Here is a 21750-nt window from a genome sequence, read left to right as displayed (position 1 = left end):
GGTCCCCCTTGAGGCCCCTGGTTCTTGTCTCAGAATGAACAGCCTGTATTCTGAAGATGTACATATTACCTGCTTGGAGGGGACTTTTCGACCTTGAAATGATTCCCTATTTTCTCACCACACTGGTGTGTCCATCGAGAAAGTGAGGACAGCCATGCTCTCTTTCTGCATCCCAAGGATGCTGGGTAAATAGAGGCAATAGTGCCTAGCAAAGCATTTTATGTTCATTAAAAAACAGTACTCTGTCAGTCTAATGCATGTCACTGCAGTTACTAGAAAGGAGGATTAAATCTCTAACCCCACATGATTGCCCAACAATCAACTTTTAAAGCACATAAACAGGTTAATTTCAGCCAAATTTTACTTCTAGCTTGATGTCTCCTTGGGGAACGCTCCCTTTCCAGTTGGGCAGGCTTAGGGAAAGAAAGGCATTTTAATCCAAACCTCGCCCTTAGAAAGTTGATAAACAAAAACTCTCTCCTAAACTCAAAGAGACATGTGATTTTTATTTATTGACATTCCTTCTTTCAAATGCTGATAATTAAAACTTCTCAGTCTTGACATGACTTCTGATAGCTTCAGACTATTTCTACCCCATTTCCCCAAAAATAAGACATCTTCCGAAAATAAGACCTAGCGCCTGGAAAGATAAGACATCCCCTGGAAATATTAGGTCTGGTAATAATTAATGTCGTTTTCTAATACTTCTTTAAATCGAATTTATTTAAACAATACAACAAAATTTAATCAACAATATAGTTGCCGTTGTTTTCTACTACTTGTGCCCAACGCTCAGGAAGCATTTTAATCCCTCTGTTGTAAAATTCTTGTGATTTTGATGCAAAAAAGTCAGTCAATGCATTTTTGAGGCATTCTTCATTATTAAATTTTTTTCCAAGAAGAAAGTTTTGCAAAGAACGAAACAAATGGTAATCAGAAGGGGCAATATCAGGAGAATATGCAGGTTGAGGGAGAACTTCCCATTCCAACTGGCGCATTTTCAGCAGTGATTCTTGCAGTATGCGGTCGGCGTTATCGTGGTGAAGAATTACGCCCTTCCGATTAATCAGCGCGGGTTCTTTTTCTCTTAAAGCTTGGGCTAACCTTTCCAATTGGGCACTATACACTGCACTTGTAATGGTTTGGTTAGATGGTAAAAGTTCATAATGAAGAATTCCTTTAAAATTCCACCAAACACACAACATCACTTTTTTCGCATGCAAGTCAGGTTTTGGCGTGGGCTGTGGAGCCTCATTTTTGTCCAACCGTTGAGGCCGCCTTTTCAAATTAACATACAGCACCCATTCTTCATCTCCGGTAACAATTTGCTGTAAAAATGGCAAATGGTTTTGACGAGGGAGGAGCGAACTGCAAATTGTGACTCTTTGATTACGGTTGTTGTCGGTCAACTCATGAGGAACCCATTTTCCAAACTTTTGGACTTTGCCAAGTGCACGCAATTGATTGGAAATTGTTTTCTGTGAACAATTTAAAGTTGTCGCAAGCTCTTGTTGGGTAATTTGAGGATTTTGCACCAAAAGAGCTTGAAGAGCTTCTTGATCAAAATTGGACACACGGCCTCGACCACTCTTGTCATCTAACGAAAAATTTTCCTCGCGAAATTTCTCAAACCAACGCTGGCATTTTCTGGCGCTAACTGCATCTTGACCAAGAGCACTACAGATTTTTTTTGCAGCCTCACTTGCTTTTCTTCCTAATTGGAACTCGTAAAGCATGCAGTGCCGAATATGCTCTTCATCCACCATCTTCTTAGCCCTAGTTTTGCAACAAAAACCAAACCAAACACAAACTTTTTCAAGCAAAACTTGTTAATTGCACTTCACATGTTCGGTAGATAACACGTGTTTGAAGGTTATGTCAATACAAGTCAACGCCAAGCAAGATTTTAAACGAATGTTTAAAAACGACATTAATTATTACTAGACCCGATAAGACCTAGCGCAACTTTGGGAGAAAAAATTAATATAAGACACTGTCTTATTTTCGGGGAAACAGGGTAGTAATCTGGTACAAACGGTTCACTTTAGTAACCATTACTAAGCATGAGCTACATGCCAGGGATCATGTGAGGTAGCAAGGACAAAGGTGGTCTTCTGCTCTCCTGGCCATCACAGCCTATCAGGGAAGCAAGATGCACACAGCTGGCTACATACACAGCCACGCCCGCCATGTGTGCGCTCATCATCATTAATTCTAACTGGGGACAGCGGAGTGGGGCAAATATCCTTTGAGTTGGGACTTATAGGCTGAACAGAATTTTGAGAGGCAATGAAGTGAGACAGAGGAGCAGTAAGAGGCCCTGGTTGGCTGGGGACAATGGTCGGGAAAGGTGGCTGGGTTGGTATTTCCAAGGGCCTTAATGAATGCCATGCTAAGAAGTTTTGAAAAAAATTCAACAAAAGGAAAATGAGTCTGAAGCAAAGCATTAAATGCCAGAATTCAAACAAATTCAAAGAATGGGTATTTACACAAAACATCTGGGCCACAAACCTGGCGGCCACTTTCACATCTCACTCTGTGGGAGGCATGCTCGGTAAGTGGAGGGCAAGTCTAGAAGCAGCAGATCCATATTCTAAAAAGGGGTTTGTTGCTTACACCTGGTGACACCTTAGGAACAGAAGCCACAGCGCAGGAAGGAATGGCCGTGGGCACGACACTCTGAAAATGAATGAAGACTTCTCACAGGTGGTAGCAGTTGAAAGGGGAATAAAGTAAGAGAGCTTGGATGGCTACCGGCACCACAATGCCAAGCCAGGATCGACACTGCTGTCAGCTCTCTTTTTCCCACTGGCAGCCGGATGGCTGAACAGGCCTCCCTGAGGGACCGAGGCAGAAGAGCCACTCCCTACAGCCGACAGCAGGCGACTTACCGTGGGCCAGGCCGTGGATGCCGGCTACCAGGTGCTCGCCGCTGGTGGCGGCGTGGTATCTGATGTACTCCCGCTCCGACTGATGCCGGTTGTCCATCGTCTTTCCTAAGCCATCCGACAAGGTCCCCGCAAACTGCAATGGATTAAAAACAGGAGAAGTGTTTTAAACGCTTAGCAGAATTTTTATTACTTAATTATCTATAATAATAAAAGTGTAATATGCTAATTAGACTGGACATCCTTTCGAACAAAGCCGACTGCAAGGGAAGCTCGGGTCCTGGGTGCCTGCTGGCAGCTGGAGGAAAGCCCGGGTCCCAGGTGCCAGAGGGAAGCCGGTCCGGCAGCTGAGGGAAGAAAGGCCTACTCCTGCACGAATTTTGTGCATGGGGCCTCTAGTTTTAAATAAATGCCCTCCCTGCTCCTCGCTGGGATTTAGTGAATGCCAATTGAGGGAGAGATAAACGGCTGAGTTACGCACACTGTGTGTGCCAGGAGAGTGGTTCTCAAGTACGGGACGCTTACTGGTGGACACAACACCTGCAAACCACCACTGACATCCATCATGACACTTACCTTCCTGGATTCTGCTGCAAACTTACCAAAAAAGTAAAGGTTTAACCAAATGGCCTGGGGGAGGAGATATTAAAGGACTGAGGCTCTCTGCTCTAACAGCCAGTAAGATACAAAATAGGAAACGTGGCAAATTACTGCTTTAGGGTCTGGCATCAAACTTTTTAGGGTAATCAACTGCCCCTAAGTAATGCCTTTTCTTTCACTTATTCACTAATTACCGAGCGCCTAGATGCCGGCCCCATTTGTCACAAGCAGAAAAGGAAGCACATGTAAAAGTTCACAGGTTAGGTCACCTTTTATTCCGGTGGCACATGTGAACTCATGGCTTCCCATGTAAGCTCCGCCCCCACCGATCAGACAGAGATTTTATTTATCCTGGCCTATTTTAACCAGAGAAGCTGTCCCATTCATCAACGCTGGATAAAAAGGACATAAAAGTCTGTTTTGTCACAAGACAATTTGAAAAGGTTTAAAGTGACAGTTAATAAACCACAGGGTACTTATCCTCCTTGTTCAGGCATAAAAAGGGAAGGATATCAAATATATAATTAACCTTCTCGGGAAGGATTTACCAAAACAAGTGGTTTAAGTGCCAATGACCCAGGACTAACCTTTGAGAAAACACACAGGAATGTTGCTCAGATAGAAAGCGCAGTGGCGAGATGTGAGGCCCCGAAGACCCGGGATGCTGGGTGGCCACCACGAGGCCTGCCACGTTGTGGTCGGGAGAGGGTCACACAGATCTGCCTGGACGCCCCCAGGCCTAGGCTTCCAGATGCCGGTGACAGGGGTAGGGGCTTCTGGGTAAGAAGAGGAACTGGAGGAGGAGCAGCGACTCCATGGGAAGCAGCGGTCCCTGCAGCAGGATGCGGGAGCCCCCTTTTCTTCTACTGCCCAGATGCCTTTATGACCCAGGGCAGTGATTAAGGACCTTTCTAGAGAGGCAAGCCCTGTCATTAGTTGCTTTTTGCCTTCCCTCCCTGTCATTCCCTCATTAGAGAACTGAAAGTACATGGAAATTAGTTTTACAATTTCCTTTAGGATGGGGACCCCCTGGAGTGTTTGTGAAGCCAACACTGTGAATCGCTAAGTGGGGCTTTTAGTCAGGAACCCGCGGGCCTGGGCATCTGACCAAAACAGCTTCTAGCCCTCTCTCAACCATTCCAGTGGCTACATGACCCCGATGAGGAGCCCAACCTGGGCCCCCTCTCGGCATCTGCAGAACATTGATAGCACCGCCACCGCCATGTGGCCGTGGCTCAGGGTGAGGCATCGAGTCAGCATTCCTCCTGTTATCACCAGTCGCTCCAGTCCAAGGGGAAACACCCTGCATCATCTGAAGAACGCCTTTCTTTCAAAGATTTAGCATCATGGTCATTTACATTAGGATTTACCATCAATAAGGAGAAAACAACCAACCAGCCCTGTCCAGAGTGAGCTTCTGGAGTGGTACCATCTGTAAAATTAGCGCTGGCCTCGGCAGTTTCCAAAGCCCTTTCCAGCTGACAGCGTGTGATCTATGACCCAACCTAGCATGTCTTTATCAAGCACGCATGCTGGGCCCGGCGAAGGCCTAGGTGCTGCCGGGGGTGGAGGTGGGAACAGAGGGCAGCCGGCCCTAGTCCCAAGGAGGACAGTGTCGGTAAGACCCCTCCTCCACCCGTGGACGGCCAGCAGCAACAGAACGCAAACTGGGAGCGCCCAGGAACTGCAAAAGGAGGGAGAACTATGACCCTTGTTTCTGGAAAGGCCCAAAGTGCCCTGCCATGTGCAGGAATTCTGAGTTTGTACAACAGTGCCTGCGGGATGCCTCTGGAGGTGGGGACAGGGGTCGTCGGGGAGAGGTGTGAAGGGAACTCGCTGTCCTCAGAAGTGCACTGTGGGGTGAGGGCTGCCTCCACCTGAAGAGTCACCCAGGCTCCTCTCAGGGCCTTGTTTGCATTCTTCTTAAACTCCCAATCTGCTTGAAAAGAGAGGTTTCATTGGAAGAGTATGAAGCGAAGGCCCATCTACCTATCCCAGCAGCTGACTAGGAAGAAGTTAAAATTGCCAATGTCCTGCCCCCTCCCCCTAGAGAACGTGGGAGAATAAGCTAGGCAAACTGCCCCGCACCAGCCCCTCTGCAGCAACCCCCATCAATAAAGCAAGCCTAACACCCAAGGTTTATGAGTGAGCCTGGGCCAAAAGCCTAATTGCCAACAGATTCCGCTGCAGCCGCCTCGGCCCCCAGCACTGTCTGGTGGTGGGTTCTCTGTAGAAACCACTCTGACCCCAGGAGGAAGAGACGAGAGGGTCTAAGAGAGCACTTTTCCCTTAAATGCTGGGTCTTCCATGTGCTTGCTTCTCAGGTGCCCACCTTGACCGTGGCAAGGTGCCTACAATCTAGTCAACTTATTCCTACTCCTCTGTCTGTAAAGAAATTACTCATGCAAGCCAGCTGAACTTGTCCTTTGTCACTTGTAAGTAAAAGTAAAGGATACAAAAACACTAACAGGAAGTGAATATAAAATCTTCACCCATGCCCTGCTGGCGTGACTCAGTGTTTGAGCATTGACCTATGAGTCAGCAGGTCATGGCTCAATTCCTGGACAGGGCATATACCCGGGTTACACACTCGATCCCCAATGTAGGGCATGCAGGAGGTGGCCAATCATTGATTCTCTTCATCCCTGATGTTTCTATCTCTCACTCTCTCTCCCTTCTTCTCTGAAATCAATAAAAAAGTGTATTTAAAAAGATAAAATCTTCATCCTTAGGAATGTGGCTTTGAGAACCCAGAAAACATAAGAAGATGTTGAAATCTCCGATCCAACCAAACCCAGACTGATGAAGGCTAATCAGATTTTACGAAAAGAGCCATTTTATAGGAACAAAACCTAAGCCAGCCTGGAGAAGGGTCCTGTGGTTAAAGCCCAGGCCTCGGGCCAGCCGCCTGGGCTTCTGAGCGCTGAATCCAGGGCACCACAGAGCGTTCTCTCTCGCTGTGGGAGCACTTAGTCATCCTTAATTCCATCTCTCACTCCCACCTCAGTGGGAAAGCAAATCACACCCGGTATCTGATTTCTCCCTCAAAGACAGGGTGACAGCTTGGGCTGGAGAGGGAGGTGATTCCAGTAAGCTCGCTTTATGGTGCCCTCTGGCACTGTCTTCCCTGAGGCTGCAGTGTTATTTCACCAAGTCCTTGACTTTGAACATGGTCGTCAAAACAGAGCGGGGACACTCATGAGAGCTACCCCAACCCCGGTTTAAGACATCCATCGAATTTATTTCAAAACCTTTTCAGAGCAGATGCTCTCTGGCATGTTCGTGGCTGATCAAAATGGAAAATCAAGGCTGGAGGCGGGTACTCAGATCATGCCCAGGAAAACTATCCGAGGCGGCACTGGGGGAAAGGCTGCAATCCTCAGGAGAGGAACAGATTCAACCCAGCTATGCATCAGTCAACCAACCCCAAACCCTACCGCGTGCCAGGCTAGCAAGTGAGAACCATAACGAGAAGTGGTCCCTGCCTCCTGCCTTCAGGACGTCAGCCAGGAGGTATGTATGTTGCACAACAGAAAGACATTCATTCATATCAGAATTCAAATTCTGACCGTGCCATTTACTAACTGTAAGGTCATGGACAATTACAGCCACTGTGAGCCTCCATTTCCTCCTCTTTGAAATGGGGAAAGACCACCCACTTACAAGGATGTACACGGAAAGCACTAGGCAGGACATGTAAAGTACTTGCACGGAGCGTGAAGCGTCAATTTCTTCACGTGCAAAATGGGAACAGTTAGATCCCACGGGCTGTTGGGAGGACTAAGTGCGATGGCCTGCTGCTTGCAAGGCGTTTGGCTCCGTGAGTGTGGAGGGGCATAAAGCACCGGGGCAGAGAGCATGTGCCAGGCTTGCACACAGGAAAAGGGCTAGCAATTGGGAGGTAATTTGCACATGATTTGTAACTCTACTCGGCATAAACATAACTTCAACACCACAAGGACCATTTGCAGAGACTTAAGTCAATATAGTTCATTTTGTAGCTATTTCAAGTCCACACATACAAAAAAAAAAAAAAAATCCTAAGCTTGCAAGTGAAGAGTGTCCTTGCTAAAATGAAAGGTTCCAAGGAACAGAATGTCCTTCAGAAAACCTGCTATTACATTTGCAAAGACAACAGTGCTCTCCGCGCTCCCCCCCCCCCCCCCCCCCGCCCCCTGCTCTCAGCAGAGGACGCTCAGAGCACACCACACTCGTGAATTCTGGCCACAGCCTGAAGTCATTGATTTCTCTGAGGCCATATTTTCAGCCAGGGGGTAAAGATGTCAGAACAATTTCAAGATGTCAGTTCTACTGCCTCGCCGACCCACAGTGTGTGTCAATACCCCGCCTTCCAAAAATAACCCCATTGTCTACAGAAACGGAGCCACCACAAATTAGGCTGGCTTTGGGGCTGGGCTCGGAACAGATGGTTTTACAAAACTGACATTCAGGGAGATGCTGGAATGGCGAAGGAGAAACATATTCACACTGTGTCCCTCTGTCCTGGCCGCTCGGTCTTCCTGACCCTTCCTGATATGCAGCAGGCCTGGGATGCCAACGGCATTGGGCCAGCGTAACAGGAGCCTCGGCTTGGATTCCCCCCCTTCTCCAGGGTTCTTCTTTCACAGTTATTGACCTAATGGAAATTTCCTCTTTCATATTCCTGCTCGCTGAGGAGCTGCCGGTGACGGTGCTTTTCTTGTCACCAGGGGAGATGGGGAGCACGTAGAACAGGAAAAGGAAGAGAAGGGCCAGGCCTGCGGTGTGAGGAGAGTCTGTGTTCTTCCAAGTCGGAGGCTGTCCAGCTGCGAGGCTCAGCCCCCAGCACAGCTCCAGCTCTGCTCGGCATTGCCCACGAGGAGCTGAACATACATGTTTGCAAAAACCAGCTAGCTACATGTTGTGTCTGTGAGTAAGGAGGACGTGAACAGGCAATCAGACAGGGCCCACAGAGTCAAGTTCTTATTCTATCCCTCACCAAGTATGCACCCGGGGAGAGCTGCTGATCTTCCCTGAGCCTCAGTTTACCCACCTGTAAACAAACAATCAGACAGATGGCCTCGCCTCTAGAGTGCTGCGAGGGGTTTAGGAGGTGACGCCAAGGGCTTGGCACGGTGGCCGGCACCCACGGCCGTCACGTTGCTGAGTTTCTGAGCAACGGTCCAAGGCTTCCAGGGCTGGCTCACTGCTAGGAAACCTCTTCAGGTCAGGACGACTCGTCCCTCGCAGCTAAGATGCCACCGCTTCTCCGTTTCATGGTATCAGCATGGCCACGGCTCAAAACGAGGCTGAGAGGGAGTTTGGCCCTGATGGTGAAAGCCCCTCTTGTGATACTGTGAGCCAGGAGGGGTTAAAGGAAAACGGGATCCAATGAGCAGTGGGTATCTGTCACCAGCACAAGGCAAACCAAACAGCTAGTCCTCACTCGGCCAAATGGGGAAGGCGGCGGCCGAGGGGGCAGGGAAAGGGCCTTTAAAAAGGCATGGAACGATTGGAGGTTTGGCAAGAGAGAGGCATTTTTGGACCCCAGATCTCTATCCAGTAGATGTAGAGCAGGTTTGTCTATTTTCAGTTCTGCTCGGTTGTTACTATGTGTGTAGCCCCTTAAGGCAGAGAAAGGGGAAAGGATCCAGAAAAGAGACCCTGAGTGAGAACAATCAGGACATTTTACAGCTCCGACTGACATTCTACTCTAGCAACACGCCTAAGCCAATGACCTTGCCTTTGTGTGTGTGTGTGTGTGTGTGTGTGTGTGGAGGGGGGGTGGGGGGGGAAGGGGGGAAGTGGGTGTTCTCTGGAGACCCAAAGGCCTCCTGCCCTAAGACACACACCATGTTGCTATTTCACGGATAAACACTTATCAGGCAACAGACACCCCTTTTCAGTTAAGAAACAAAGTCATCCAAAGCCACCCGGAATTATCTCGGCACACAAGGTCCAAACATAAGCAACAAAGTCAGACCTCACGATGGCCCTGCCTCCCAGAGCCCAGGCCGCACGCCTGCTGAACTGGCAGGTCTCCGCGGCGCGGCTGCTCTGACCCACTTGTGAACTCAGATGTGTTTCAGATTAATCTAGAGGCTGGGAGTGGTGTGAAGCACTCGGATAGGGTTTTGCTTTTTCTTTAATAAGGAACGGTGGCGTTCGCTATGAGGCCAGAAGCACAGAAATAAGCAGAAAACCCACAGGAAGACTGATTTTCATCACCACACCAGTGTCATGGCTTAGTCACGTCCTCTTTTCCCGGTCTCCTCCATGCAAATTAGAATCATGTGCAGGGTGAATCTTTAAACCCAGCTGTGGACGGGATGTGTCCCCCACCTTTCAGCTCTTCATCAGCGAGGCCTCATGCACCTTCCGCAGAAGGGGATGGGGCAGTGCTGAGGGTGCAGCTCCCAGGCAGAGTCAGAGGGGGTTTCTGCACAGTTAGGGCTACACAAGGGGGCACGCCTTCCCACCCCACGAGAGACCTCCAGGTTTGCCATCTAACAAGGTCACTATGCATAAACAGCCCATGCTTCAGCACCGAACCCCGATAGAATCTGACGTGAAAGAAAAAAAGAACCCTGCGAGGTGGTCACACCACAATGTCTGACTCGGCAGATAGACTATTTCAACACTAGGAAAGCACACAGGCTTTGAAAGGCCAGGAATCTCAATCCCAACTCTGTCACTAGATGCAACGGGGTGAACTTGAGCCACACACACACACACACACACACACACACACACACACGTTCTCTTCAGGGTTGGTGTCTTCATCTAAAGACAGGAGTACACGATCCACAGACTTGCTAATCCAGAGAGGCCTTGGTTTTCAAAGTAGTTGGGGGAAAACACGAAGAATGTGTAAAGGCCGAGGTTACCACTGCAAATGTTCCTCTGAGTGCCCCACTGCCCCTCCCTCCCCAGTTGAATGTTGTGTGTGTCTCAGCCTGTGACCGAGGAATCACCCGTGCCCATTCTGGAACAAAGAGAAGGAAGTCAATGATAACAAAAGAAAATCTCCAAATACGGAAACTTAGAAATGGAACCAAACATTTTACAATAGAGAAGAAGCTCAAGCTTATCGCATTCCCAGCCACAAGGATTTCATTCCTGTAAAGAACACTGCATTTCAAGTGAACAGATAGATTCTCTCTAATGCCAAAAGCCGGGAGAAAGGTGACGGGTGACGTCATGGAGAACAGTCCCAGGTGGCGGGCACCGGTACAAGCTGAACTTCCTACTGAAAAAGTCAGGTATGTTTCAAGGGTTTGAAATACCTTGATAAGATTTTCAGGAAAAAATCTCCCCAACGGGATGTTCAAATAAAAGAAGGGTTAGGTGAGTAAATAGCAAAACTGATAAAGGAAAGATTCCAACTGCTAAGACCAAAGTGTGACCTTTGGAACTGTGAACACGGGTCAGCAACACTCACCTCAGGCACTGCTCTGCGGACTAAACAGTTGGGAAATCATTTAATCCGTTTAATCCTCACAACAAACACACAAGGTGGGTTCTGCTATTGTCACTGTTGTGCAGATGAAACGTAAAAAGACCACGACTGTCTCTAACAAGAGTCTGCTAGGTGTTACCCACAAATGATACTGGGTAATATAGGATTTTTGTTATTATCACCATGGGAAATTCCTTTCTGAGCGCCAGTAAAAATCTCATAGAGACCCCAGGTGAGGTCTCTTTCTTTTCCAAGCAGTGGGGTGACAAAGGAAGGCGGCTGAGGGAAGTGTGTCAATGACCCAGTTTCTGAGAAATTACACGTGATCCCTGGACAAGAAAGAGCCCAGGCTCGGACCCCTTCTTGAGCGATACTCCCACTCAGACACTTCACACCTTCCATCACCTGGACCTGCCCTCAGGCATGCAGCCTAAGCTCCCCCTCTCCCTTCCCCAAACTCTCTCTGTCACCCCCTGAAAAGGCCCAGAAAGAGAGGAGGTTCCATAAAAGTTCATTAGGGGATCACTTACAACTCGCATGCTCCAGTGAGGCTGGGAAGAAAGATGGTAGCCAGCTGGGGAGGGACCAAGACCAGTGATCTCCAGAGCTCCCGCCTGTGGAGCGGCCTGCTTTCCCCCCCGCAGCTTCCGGCAGAGGATTTGCTGAAGGAGGTGGCATGCCGAAGACACAAAACTAAAAAGGTTTAATTACTCAGCAACTGTGACAAATGCTAGATGAGACCACAGACTGGGACCAGGTCTTCAGCATCTGGGAGACCCACGGAGGTTGAACCTCTTTGGGGAGGTGGGGGGGGGGGGGGGGCGGCGCAATAGGGAATGGAAGGCAGATAGATCCTAGGTACTTAAGTCCTGTCTCATTTCTCCTGAGCGTGGCTTGGTCCCAGGCTCAAGTGAAAGGCCAAAGGAAGATTCTTTTTTAAATGGAAAGTTTCCACACTGTCAGGTGGAATAAAATAAAATAAAAATGCAATTGGCTTAGTTCTATTTCCCAGAAGCTCCTCAGAAGCCTCTAAGCTCTGCCAGGAGGCCCCTGGTGGCCTTTCAGAGGGTATTCTCACCTCTGGCATCTTACAACCCTACGAAGGGTGATCTGGGAGAGGACACTGAACATTCACACCCATCTGCTGGGTTTGTGTTTGTTTATTTGTTTGTTTTAGCAGAATTAGCCCTTCACCGCTGAATTAGCCATTCCTAGGTTAATAAATTTCAGCCTAAAAAACAAGTCCTGAAATGAGGAAGAAAACACAATTCATTGCACTCAATAGCTGCCCTTTGGAAGGTGACTCACTGGGACTATTCTGATGGGTTGGTTTCAAGAGAAAGCCTTCAATTACTAAAAGAATAGAAAATGGGCTCTGGTTCAATATACTTCCTACTTAAAAGAGAGCTAATTAACACTTCTTATCAAAAAGATTCATCCGTTTTCTGATCTAAATAGAACTGATTCTTGAAGGCCAGGTTTCCTTAAGAGCCTCTGTTATGATTTCAAGAGCTGAGGCTGATTCTCCAGCTCCCTTTCCATGGCCCTTCCCCAGAAACAAATAATCCTTCCTCAAGATCCTTCCCTTTAAATACCAGGCTTTGATCCTTACTGAATACAAGTCCCGCTGGGAAGTTCTTGCTGTTATATACCCTTTACTGCAAATGAAAGGCTCAGAAAACAAGTTTTGCAGGGGAGGTACACATGGGAGGAAATCAAGCACTGGGCACCAGAAGGAAAGAAGAAATATGAATCCTCTCTGGAGAAAAAGAACGTATTTAAAAAAAAATTTTTTTTACACAATGTCCAGCATACAATAAAAATTACTAGATATGTGAGTGAATAAAATGACTGAAAACTGAAGGAAAAAAAGAAACAGAAAATCACTCAGCAGTTATCCAGACATTAGAGCTATTTGATACAATGTTTAAAGTAGAATACAATGATCTTCCAAAAGTTATAAAAAAGATGGAAAATTTTACCAGAGAACTGAAATTAGGATTTTAATAGATGGCTGTAGACCAGAGTGGATAGAGTATCAAAAAGGATTAGTGAAGTAGAAAAAAAGTCAGCAGAAAATATCCAGATCAAGGCATGAATAAAAATAAGAGGGTGAAAGACAGAAAGGAACTTAACAGACATGGTTAAAAAAAAAAAAAAAAAAAAAAAAAAAAAAAAAGTTCAACTTCCAGGTAACTGGAGTCACAGAAGGAAAAGAGAGAAAGAGGGCAGAAGCAGAATCTGAAGTGACATTAACCAAGAATTTGTAGCAAGAATCAAGCTACAAATTCAATATATTTTATAAATCCCAACCCAGAGAACCATAACTAGGCACATTTATTATTATAAACTAAAGACAGAAAATAAACATTAAAAGCAGTCAAAAGAAAACAGGCATATCACCTTCACAGAAGCAACAATAACACTGTTTTGCTAACAGGAGAGGTTGTGGCATTGCCCTGAAACATCAGGGCAATGAATTCCTGTGTCCTCATGCCTCTGACCACTTGGGGACGTAAGTCGGCAAGGTTCAAGATCCTCTGAGACCTCCTCTGGCCCATCCCCCAGACCACTGGCATGCTGGGCAGAGGAGATGGCTGTGCCATCTGCCTCCGGGAGTTCTTCCTGTCTGGCCTCCTACTTTTTGCCAGGGGCTCTGGAAGGCTGGTTTTCCTCCCTGGGTGCTGGTCTCAGACACGCCTCCCTTGCCCTGGGTAGGGAGGTCTGCCCCACCGAACCATAGACTTCTGTCCTAGGGCCTGGGATACTTCCTCCCTGAAGCTTTAGTTTTGGACCTTCTCCCGAGCTAGACAGAGATCCGGGGGGGGGGGGGGGGGGGGGGATCTGACTTATTCTCTCTGCTGCCCCACACGGAGCACAGAGCCTGGCACCTTTAACTGTCCCCATGCTGTTGTGGCCTTACTGTGTAGATACATGAGCAGAGGAGTATGAGGTTATGGTTCCTGCACACAGGTCTATGTTCAGACAGCTCTCGTGTGGCCTGGAACCCCGTTAAATCACCACTAAGTGTGTGGGGTGGGAAGAGCATTTCTGGGTCTCAGCCCACACCCTGGCTCAAAAGGGCGGAAGAGCCTCAACCAAAGAGCTACAGCAGAGGCTGCTGCAGGCAAGCACTGAACTGTGCCTCCGATTCTCTGCAGCCGCTTGGAACGCAGCCTCACACGTTGAATTCCTATGAACATGACATCGCACAGGGTCCAAGAGTGAAGCCCACTCGATAGGCTCTGACCCAGGCGACCCAGGTTCCTATCCTGCTCTTCGTAGCCTGGACAAGCCGCTCAATTCCTCTGGGCCACCGTGTCCTTGTATACGAAGTGGGACTACACTTCACAGGGTCACTGTGAGGACTAAGCAGGCTGACCCACGTGAGACTAGAACAGTACCTGGCCACGGGGAAGCAGTCAGGAACACTAGCTAGGAGCATCTTTAAAGATGCCACTCGCTACCGGGTCAAATGCAAACACCCTTCAGCGTGCAGTCCTGTTTCTATACAGCAGAACTGAGGAATAAAGCTAATGAGGGCAATTAACATCTTCAACACTTCAAGCGCGTGTACACAAACATATTCCACAAGGCCAACCTGATTCCTCCGCTGTAACTACTTCACAGAGTGCAGTGAAGAAGCCTCCTACTCTGCTTGGACAACAGACTGTGTGAGACAAAAGGCAAGGAAATACAAAATTAACATTGTGGTCACTCCTTATCAGGACGCAGACAAAGCGAGCTAGCCAAAGCGAGCTAGCCAACAGGCCGGAATGAAGGAAGCAGGTTGTTGGCTTGATTGGAATTTCCTAGGATTGTTACCATGTAGCACGAGATTAACCCAAATGTTTCTTTGCACGCAGCTAAGTTTATGCGAAATGTATCAGAAATGATATCGTTAGGGCTCCGGGTTTGTGTGTGAACAAAACTGCTTTCAAGAAATGTAGAAATGTAACATTGCGAGGCTGATTAAGAAAATGCCACAGATTTGAAGCTCCCTGGATCTATAAATATGTTCATTTGGCGCTGGTTGGGGTGGGGTGGGGTGGGAAATCTTCGGGCTAAATAAACAAAGGAGCAGGCAAACCAAACACAGGGGACCTTGTTTCTGAAGTGGGCGTGATTGTCAGAAGAATTATATGCCACCACCATGCAGCGTTTTCAAGATGGTGCGTGCTCATGACACCCCCACCTCAGCAGCTAAAACTGAAGAGCATCATGGCGCGTTATATTAATTTACCTCATCCTCCCAGAAGCACCCTCCCACACAGCTGGCAAGTGGATTTTCCAAGTGAAAGGGGAAGACCTTGAACACACCACAAGCAGACACTCATTGCCCAGATGCGTCAAAGTGGGGAAAGAGGACAAAAGTCAAGCAGCTGACCTCGTATTTCAAGAACAGGATGTCTCCGGGGAAAATGTGGCAAAATATGTCTTTGATGATAAATGTAACTCCACAAAACGAGCAGCTAAAAGCGATATAAGCACCAGGCAGAATGAATGACAACTTAAGGTTAGAAATAACCAAATGTCAGATGCGTCCATTTGTTTTCTTCTCTTCTGAGGGATGAAGAGAGGAATAAAGAATGTGCTGGAAATTTGGGGCATGTGCTCCAACCCCCCACCCTCCCACTTCCACTTCTTTCTCCCTCTATTCCTCTTTGTAAAAGGCCTTTAATTAGCTCACATCCTCTCCTGACCGGGGCTCCCTAATCCATTCTGACACAGCCTGTTGGCCTGGCAGTGGGGACGGAGCGCAGGCCCTATTAGCCGGCTCCCAGCGGACCCGCTGCTCTTATCTCTGCAGATGCCTGATGAGTTTGGTATCTTCCCTCCCAGGCCTCCTGGGAAGCCGCCCCAGCAGGTGCCCATTGGCAATAGTTTTGTGTTACAGGCCTGAATGAATGATCCCCGCAGGAGCTGCAGACTGTTTTCACAGACTCAGAAGGCAGTCAAAAGTCCACCGCGTGAACTTGAAATGACCCCAGCTGCAGAGTCACTGGCGGGTTCACCGGGAGGGCAGGCACGCTTTATTAAACAACTAATACTCTTCACAGATAACTTTCCGAAAAAGCAAAAGTGTTAACTCTTTGCGATCTCGCTCTGGCAAGTGGAGGGGCTCCGCTGTGTGACTGACTGTTTGAACCCAGGTGAGGATTCTGGCCCGGAGGGGGGTCGGGCCAGGCACCATTTGGTCTGCTGCTTTGTTGAAGTGTTCCAGATGAAAGCAAAAAGGCAAAAAGGTGAAGGATTCAGGCACCTATTCTAGTGAGGACAGTGACAGCCCGAAGCCAGGCCATGCCCAGCGTCATGCGGGAAGCCGTGACGTACAGAGGCCCTGGCCCACTCGCCCCTTTGCCCGCACACCACTGGGCCACGCAGGAGAAGATGGTGACCAGGCCGTGAAGACGGCGGCTGCTCGAACTCCCGCACCAGCAGGGCCGGCATGGAAATCGTTTTGCTCATGGCAGCCAGAGGCAGCACAGTTAATTCCTTTTGAAGGACAATTCAGAAAAGGCACAAGTTCAGATCAAAGTATTCTTATAACCAAGTTGTTTCCAGCCTGCTGGACAGAGGGCAACGGAACATACCCAGATTTGCAATGTTCACTGAGGGATGGCCAGTGGCCTCTTCTTCCCTCGATTAAAATCAGTAAAAGTCCACTTTTTCCTTTTCTTTCTCTCTTAACTCACAGACTGTAGAAGGAACCCAGTGACAATAATCATAATTGATAATCATATAAGCATTAGAAGACATTTTAAAAATTCAGTTTAACCAACAAAGTTACATTCTTTTTGGCATCAACCAAGGACTGTGTCTATCAAAATTTTACCTCTACCCCATCTCACCAATTGCCCTCCAAATCTGATTTTGAAGGGCCTCCCACTTATTTGGGGGAGATCCTGTCTTGTTTTCAGATGGGGTGCACTTGCCTGGGTTTATTCAGTGCAGGGGTTTCTGCTGAAGGATGATGGCATGTTTCAGAGGAGACACACTCCCTCCCCATCCAGGGCCAGTAGCCACCCTCACACAAAACACAGCTTCCGCTCCCCGAGGGCTTGGGATAAAATCACCCGCGTGGACATGACCTAGTACCTGGTCCTCAGGAGCTCAGTCTCGTGTAAAGACCCGGATAAACAGATAAATCCACATAAAGGATGCTGAGAGGAGGCACACTAACTGCGTCAGGGCTGTGGCCACGACTTTCTCCTCCCTCACCCCGAAAAGGACAAGCAGCAGGTACCCACAGCTGCTGCCTCTACTTCAAAGACAACAGCAGGCCCGTAGCCAGAGGCCTGAGTTCTTGTGCTGGCCCTGAGGCTAGTGAGCTGTGAGACCCTTCCTGGGCCTCAGTTTCTCCAACTGCAACCTGAGAGGGCGAAAAGCTGATCTCCGAGTTCCTTCCTAGATCTGTGTCCCGAGTTTCCACTAAAGTGCCCGACGGTGCTGAGGGCCCAGACCCGAGGCGAGTGGCGGCCATACGCGGCTGGAACGAGTGGGACGGGTGTTGGGGTTGGGGCCGCCCTTGGGAAGAACTCGAGATGGGTTTCAATGGAAAGACAGATTAGAGTTAAGATACCATATTAAATGTTATTAAAACAAGGTTTCTCAAGAACTCTTTTTTTTTTAAAAAACAAAACTTCAGTAAGACACTGTTCACTATTGTGTTCTATCTTTTGAAGAAAAATAGTGGCAAATTCCTCCCTGTGTTTAATCTGAGATTTTCCTCTCTCCACATAGCTCACTCAGAAAGAGACCTTGATGTGTCCTGCCAGCTGACTTGGAATGTGGCAGTCCTGCGAGCTTGCCTTGCTGCTGTGAAGGGACACAGATCCCACGCAGGCCCCGAGGCAGGTGACAGCATCCGTCCCGCTGCTCCCGGCTTCGTTTCTCAGGGACCGGGAGCCTGGAGGTCTGCAGGTCCCCTGAGGTCGTCCGGCCGACCTCTCACGCACCCCGCACACGGCCAGGACAGGGAGGCCCTCTCCAGAAGGAAGGCCTTTCCACAGCTGTCTGCCCCAGCAGGAAGCTCCTCAGAGAGGACGCTGTCTGGCAGGGAAAGCAGTGGGCTTAGCCGGAGGCCCGACTGCAGGATTTTGGCAAAACTATTCGAACCCGTGGAACGGAATGTCCCACCAGGAAACAGGAAGTGATAATCACACCTGCCCCGCTGGCCCCATGGGGATGCTACAAGGTAAAATAATTTTTATCTAATTCCTAAGGGGACATGGGTGCTTTCTAGAGCAGCAGTGAGGTCGATGGGACAGCCGGGGTAGAGAGGAGTCCGGGGCCTCGCCCTCGTCTTAATAAGTCAGTTACCTTTGCTGTGACTCAATTTCTCCTTCTGTCAAGAGAAACTAATAACACTTGCATTCCTTAATGCATAAGCTGGGGGAAATTAAGCAACAACAGGAGCATGCTACAGGGTTTTACATTTCTATAAAGCTCCAGGAGCTGTCAGTAGCTCTTCTTTCAGAACCGACTGGCATCCTCCTTGCCAATGTCCAAGTTACTGGTAAAAAAAAATAACCCTGCTGGCCACAGCCTCCTGCTGGGAAACATCACAAAGGCCATAAAGCTGAGGCAATGGGCTGTTTCTGGAAGTACGTTCTGCTTAATTTTCATTTCAGTGAAAACATGGAAAGTCACTGCTTCCAAAACAATATAAAACAATGTGTTCTTATATAAATGCAATAGCTTGCAGGAAATGTTTACTTAAATATCTTCCTCTAATAAAGCAAACAGGTATTTCCCACAAATATTATTTTAATTCATCAGATTAAAAGATGTGCCCTAGCTGGTTTGGTTCAGTGGATAAGAGCGTTGGCCTGTGGACTGAAGGGTCCCGGGTTCAAGTCTGGTCAAGGGCATGTACTTTGGTTGCAGGCTCCTCCCTGGCCGAGGCAACCAATCGATGAGTTTCTCTCACATCAATATTTCTGTCTTTCCTTCTTTCTTCCTCTCTCTCTAAAAATCAATGGGAAAATATCCTTGGGTGAGGATTTTTTAAAAAAGATGAATGAAAGGACTGGAGGAGGGTCAGTTTCCCAAGGCTTCCTATATCATAAGCAGGGCCCGGGCCCGATCCAATAACGCACCCCTGTCCTCATTCGATCCACATCAGTATCTTAGATCTGAGGGATGGGAGGGGAGAGAAGAATCTAAAAGTCAACCACGTTTTCTCTCTGCATTGCTACACATACAGTGAGGTTTTGGATGTAATTCAGCTTATGTGTGGGAGGAGAGTCATGAACTTTTAAAAAGCATCTTGTTTATTTCACATAAAAGCCATAAAATAGCCAGACAATAAGGATACATCCAGCAGGTATTTCACTTATTCAACAACTATTTGTTGAATGTACAACATGTGAACATGATATACTGGATAAAGGAGAGTCCACAACCTGGATCACTTCAATTTTTCCTACAACAACTATTCATGGTTAGTCACGGGGGAAATTGGCAATAAAAATGGTGACAGATAAGATCTTTGCCTTCCAGGAGTTTCGAGTCTCCTGCGGGATGCAGATGAATAAACAGACGCTGTGTGGAGCCTCTCAGCTCAAGGCCATCGCTGCCCTGAGGAACAGAATGGAGTGTTCCTCCTGAGGGCCCCACAGCTCCTTATCTCCGGGACTGGAAACCTCGACACAGATTCCAGCCCCAACCCTTGTTCTCTCTGTACCACGACTACTGACAAGTACTTCTTGTCCGCCTGACCTGTTCCACCTTCCTCAAAAGAACAGCTAAGCCTTACTTCCCTAAGCCTCTGCCACAGTGCCTAGCACGTGAGCGACACTGTTAATGGTTTGTTGAAGGGCTGTTTGAGACGTGCACAAAGGTTACTTTCCAAGGAAAAGTGCGGCCACTGCCTTAATGCAAGCACCAAGTGCCCTGGGGATTCAGCGTGGAGAGAACCTCACAGGGCATCTGGGTTAGAGACCTTACACATTTGGAGCCATGTGGCCAGAGATGGGGAGAAGGGCCATTCCAAAAACAGGTAAAATTATGAGCCAAAAAACAAAGGTGCGAGAGAGCCGCATGGCTGGGGACACAGGAAGTGACCAGATGGGCAGCTTTCTGCCACTTTCTCTTCACCCTTTCCTTGGCTTCCCCAACGTGGCTCCTAGTTTTTGAGCTTATCCCAACCTCCTCATGTGCCCAACGAGGACATTTCCCTAGAACTGGCACAGGAGGACTTTCCCACTGGTATTTACAGAAAAGAAAAAAAAAGATGCTGTCTTCCCATTTGCCTGGTTGAGGCTAGGGATTCCCAGATAATAAAGATGATCCAAAAAGCTTAGAAGACCAGTGGGAAATCGCAAGGTCCAGCATGGAGGAATTAAATCTGGGGACGAACGGGAAGCTGTTTGAGCGGTGCCTGTAAATGGTGCTGTTTCCAGCTGCTTGTGTTCTGCCTTCAGAGCTGGGGGTTGGTGAGAACTACACCTGAGAGGCTGGGGAAGCATACGGCAGACTCCCAAACTCACTTTGATCTAAAGCTTCTGGATCCCACATTGACTCATGATTAAACTTCAGGTGAAGGTAACTGGGCATCCCAAGTCCCACTTTCCTCACCTATGAAATGGAGCTGACACCTCCTTCTCACGGGTCCATGTGACAATGAGGCAGATGGAAAGCTCCTCGTCCACCCCTGACACAGAGCAGCTGCTCAGTGAAGGATGCCAGGTCTGTCATCACAGCCCTTCCTGGCTCATAAGCATGTTTTCAACCAAGGAATCCCTTCTTTCTCCTAAGAAAACACTTAGATTTAGCTTTTCTTCAAAATGGAAAGAGACTTATAGAGATAACCAGAGGCCCAGTGCATGAAATTTATGCATGGGGTGGGGGTCACCTGCACCCTCTCCAATCCAGGATCACTCAGGGAATGTCTGACTGCTGGTTTAGGCCTGATCCCCAGGATCGGCTTAAGTAGGCAGTCAGACATCCCTCTCACAATCCAGGACAGCTGGCGCCTGGTTGCCCCCAACTGTCCCACCCCCTGCTGGCCTGGTTGCCCTGCACAGCCTGCTGTTCAGTTGTTTGGTCATCCCTCACTAAACCCCCTGTTGGCCTTGTCGCCCCACGCAGCCTGCTGTTCAGTCATTACTATGACGGCGTCCCGGACAATTTGCATATCCCTTTATTATTAGTATAAATTATAGGGAAGGAAAAATAAAGGTAAATAGAAAGAACCTTCCAAACAGTGTTTTGACATTTCACTGCCAAAAGAGAGTTTGATTTGCCCTTCAGATGTTTATAAGAAGAGGTTATATTGCTGAAACCGGTTTGGCTCAGTGGATAGAGCATTGGCCTGCGGACTGAAAGTTTCCAGGTTCGATTCTGGTCAAGGGCATGTACCTTGGTTGCGGGCACATCTCCCAGTAAGGGGTGTGCAAGAGGCAGCTGATCGATGTTTCTAGCTCTCTATCCCTCTCTCTTCCTCTCTGTAAAAAATCAATAAAATATATATTAAAAAAAAAGAAAGAAAAAAAAGAAGAGGTTATAGTTCACCTTGCCTTAAGGTGGTCAGTTTTTCAGGAAAGGCCAAGTACTGGTAATGAGTAATATTAGTGCCTAAAAGGGATGCGGTGCCACACCCCTGGGGTAACCGGCCAACCTAAGAAAGCCTGAACTGATTGTTCTTCTCACCATGTTTTCACCAGGGTACAGAACCGCTACTCTTTGGGGGACACAGATATTTCCCGTCTTTTCAATTTAGCAACTGGACATACTTTCCCACCAAGGAGAGTGCAGTTTTGGAATATGAAGTGAATTCTTCTGAAGCAAGATGTTCGGTCTAAGATGCCTCAAGGACCT

At 48.1% G+C, this 21750-nt stretch overlaps 1 protein-coding gene across 14 annotated transcripts in view; it reads right to left on the bottom strand.

Annotated features, from left to right (window-relative positions):
- Window positions 1–21750, bottom strand: part of VPS13D (vacuolar protein sorting 13 homolog D) — a 218683-nt gene that overhangs the window by 43920 nt on the left and 153013 nt on the right. For all 14 annotated transcript variants that reach the window (XM_045570624.1, XM_036460898.2, XM_036460896.2 and 11 more), the window contains one exon: window positions 2892–3024. In XM_045570624.1, coding sequence (XP_045426580.1) covers window positions 2892–3024 — 133 coding nt within the window. The remainder of the gene's footprint in view (window positions 1–2891; window positions 3025–21750) is intronic.

The sequence above is a fragment of the Pipistrellus kuhlii genome, unplaced genomic scaffold (genome assembly GCF_014108245.1).
Source record: "Pipistrellus kuhlii isolate mPipKuh1 unplaced genomic scaffold, mPipKuh1.p scaffold_m20_p_34, whole genome shotgun sequence".
Classification (NCBI taxonomy): domain Eukaryota; kingdom Metazoa; phylum Chordata; class Mammalia; order Chiroptera; family Vespertilionidae; genus Pipistrellus; species Pipistrellus kuhlii.
The sequence above is the reverse complement of the archived record's forward strand: the minus strand, read 5'-3'. Positions and strand labels throughout refer to the sequence as shown.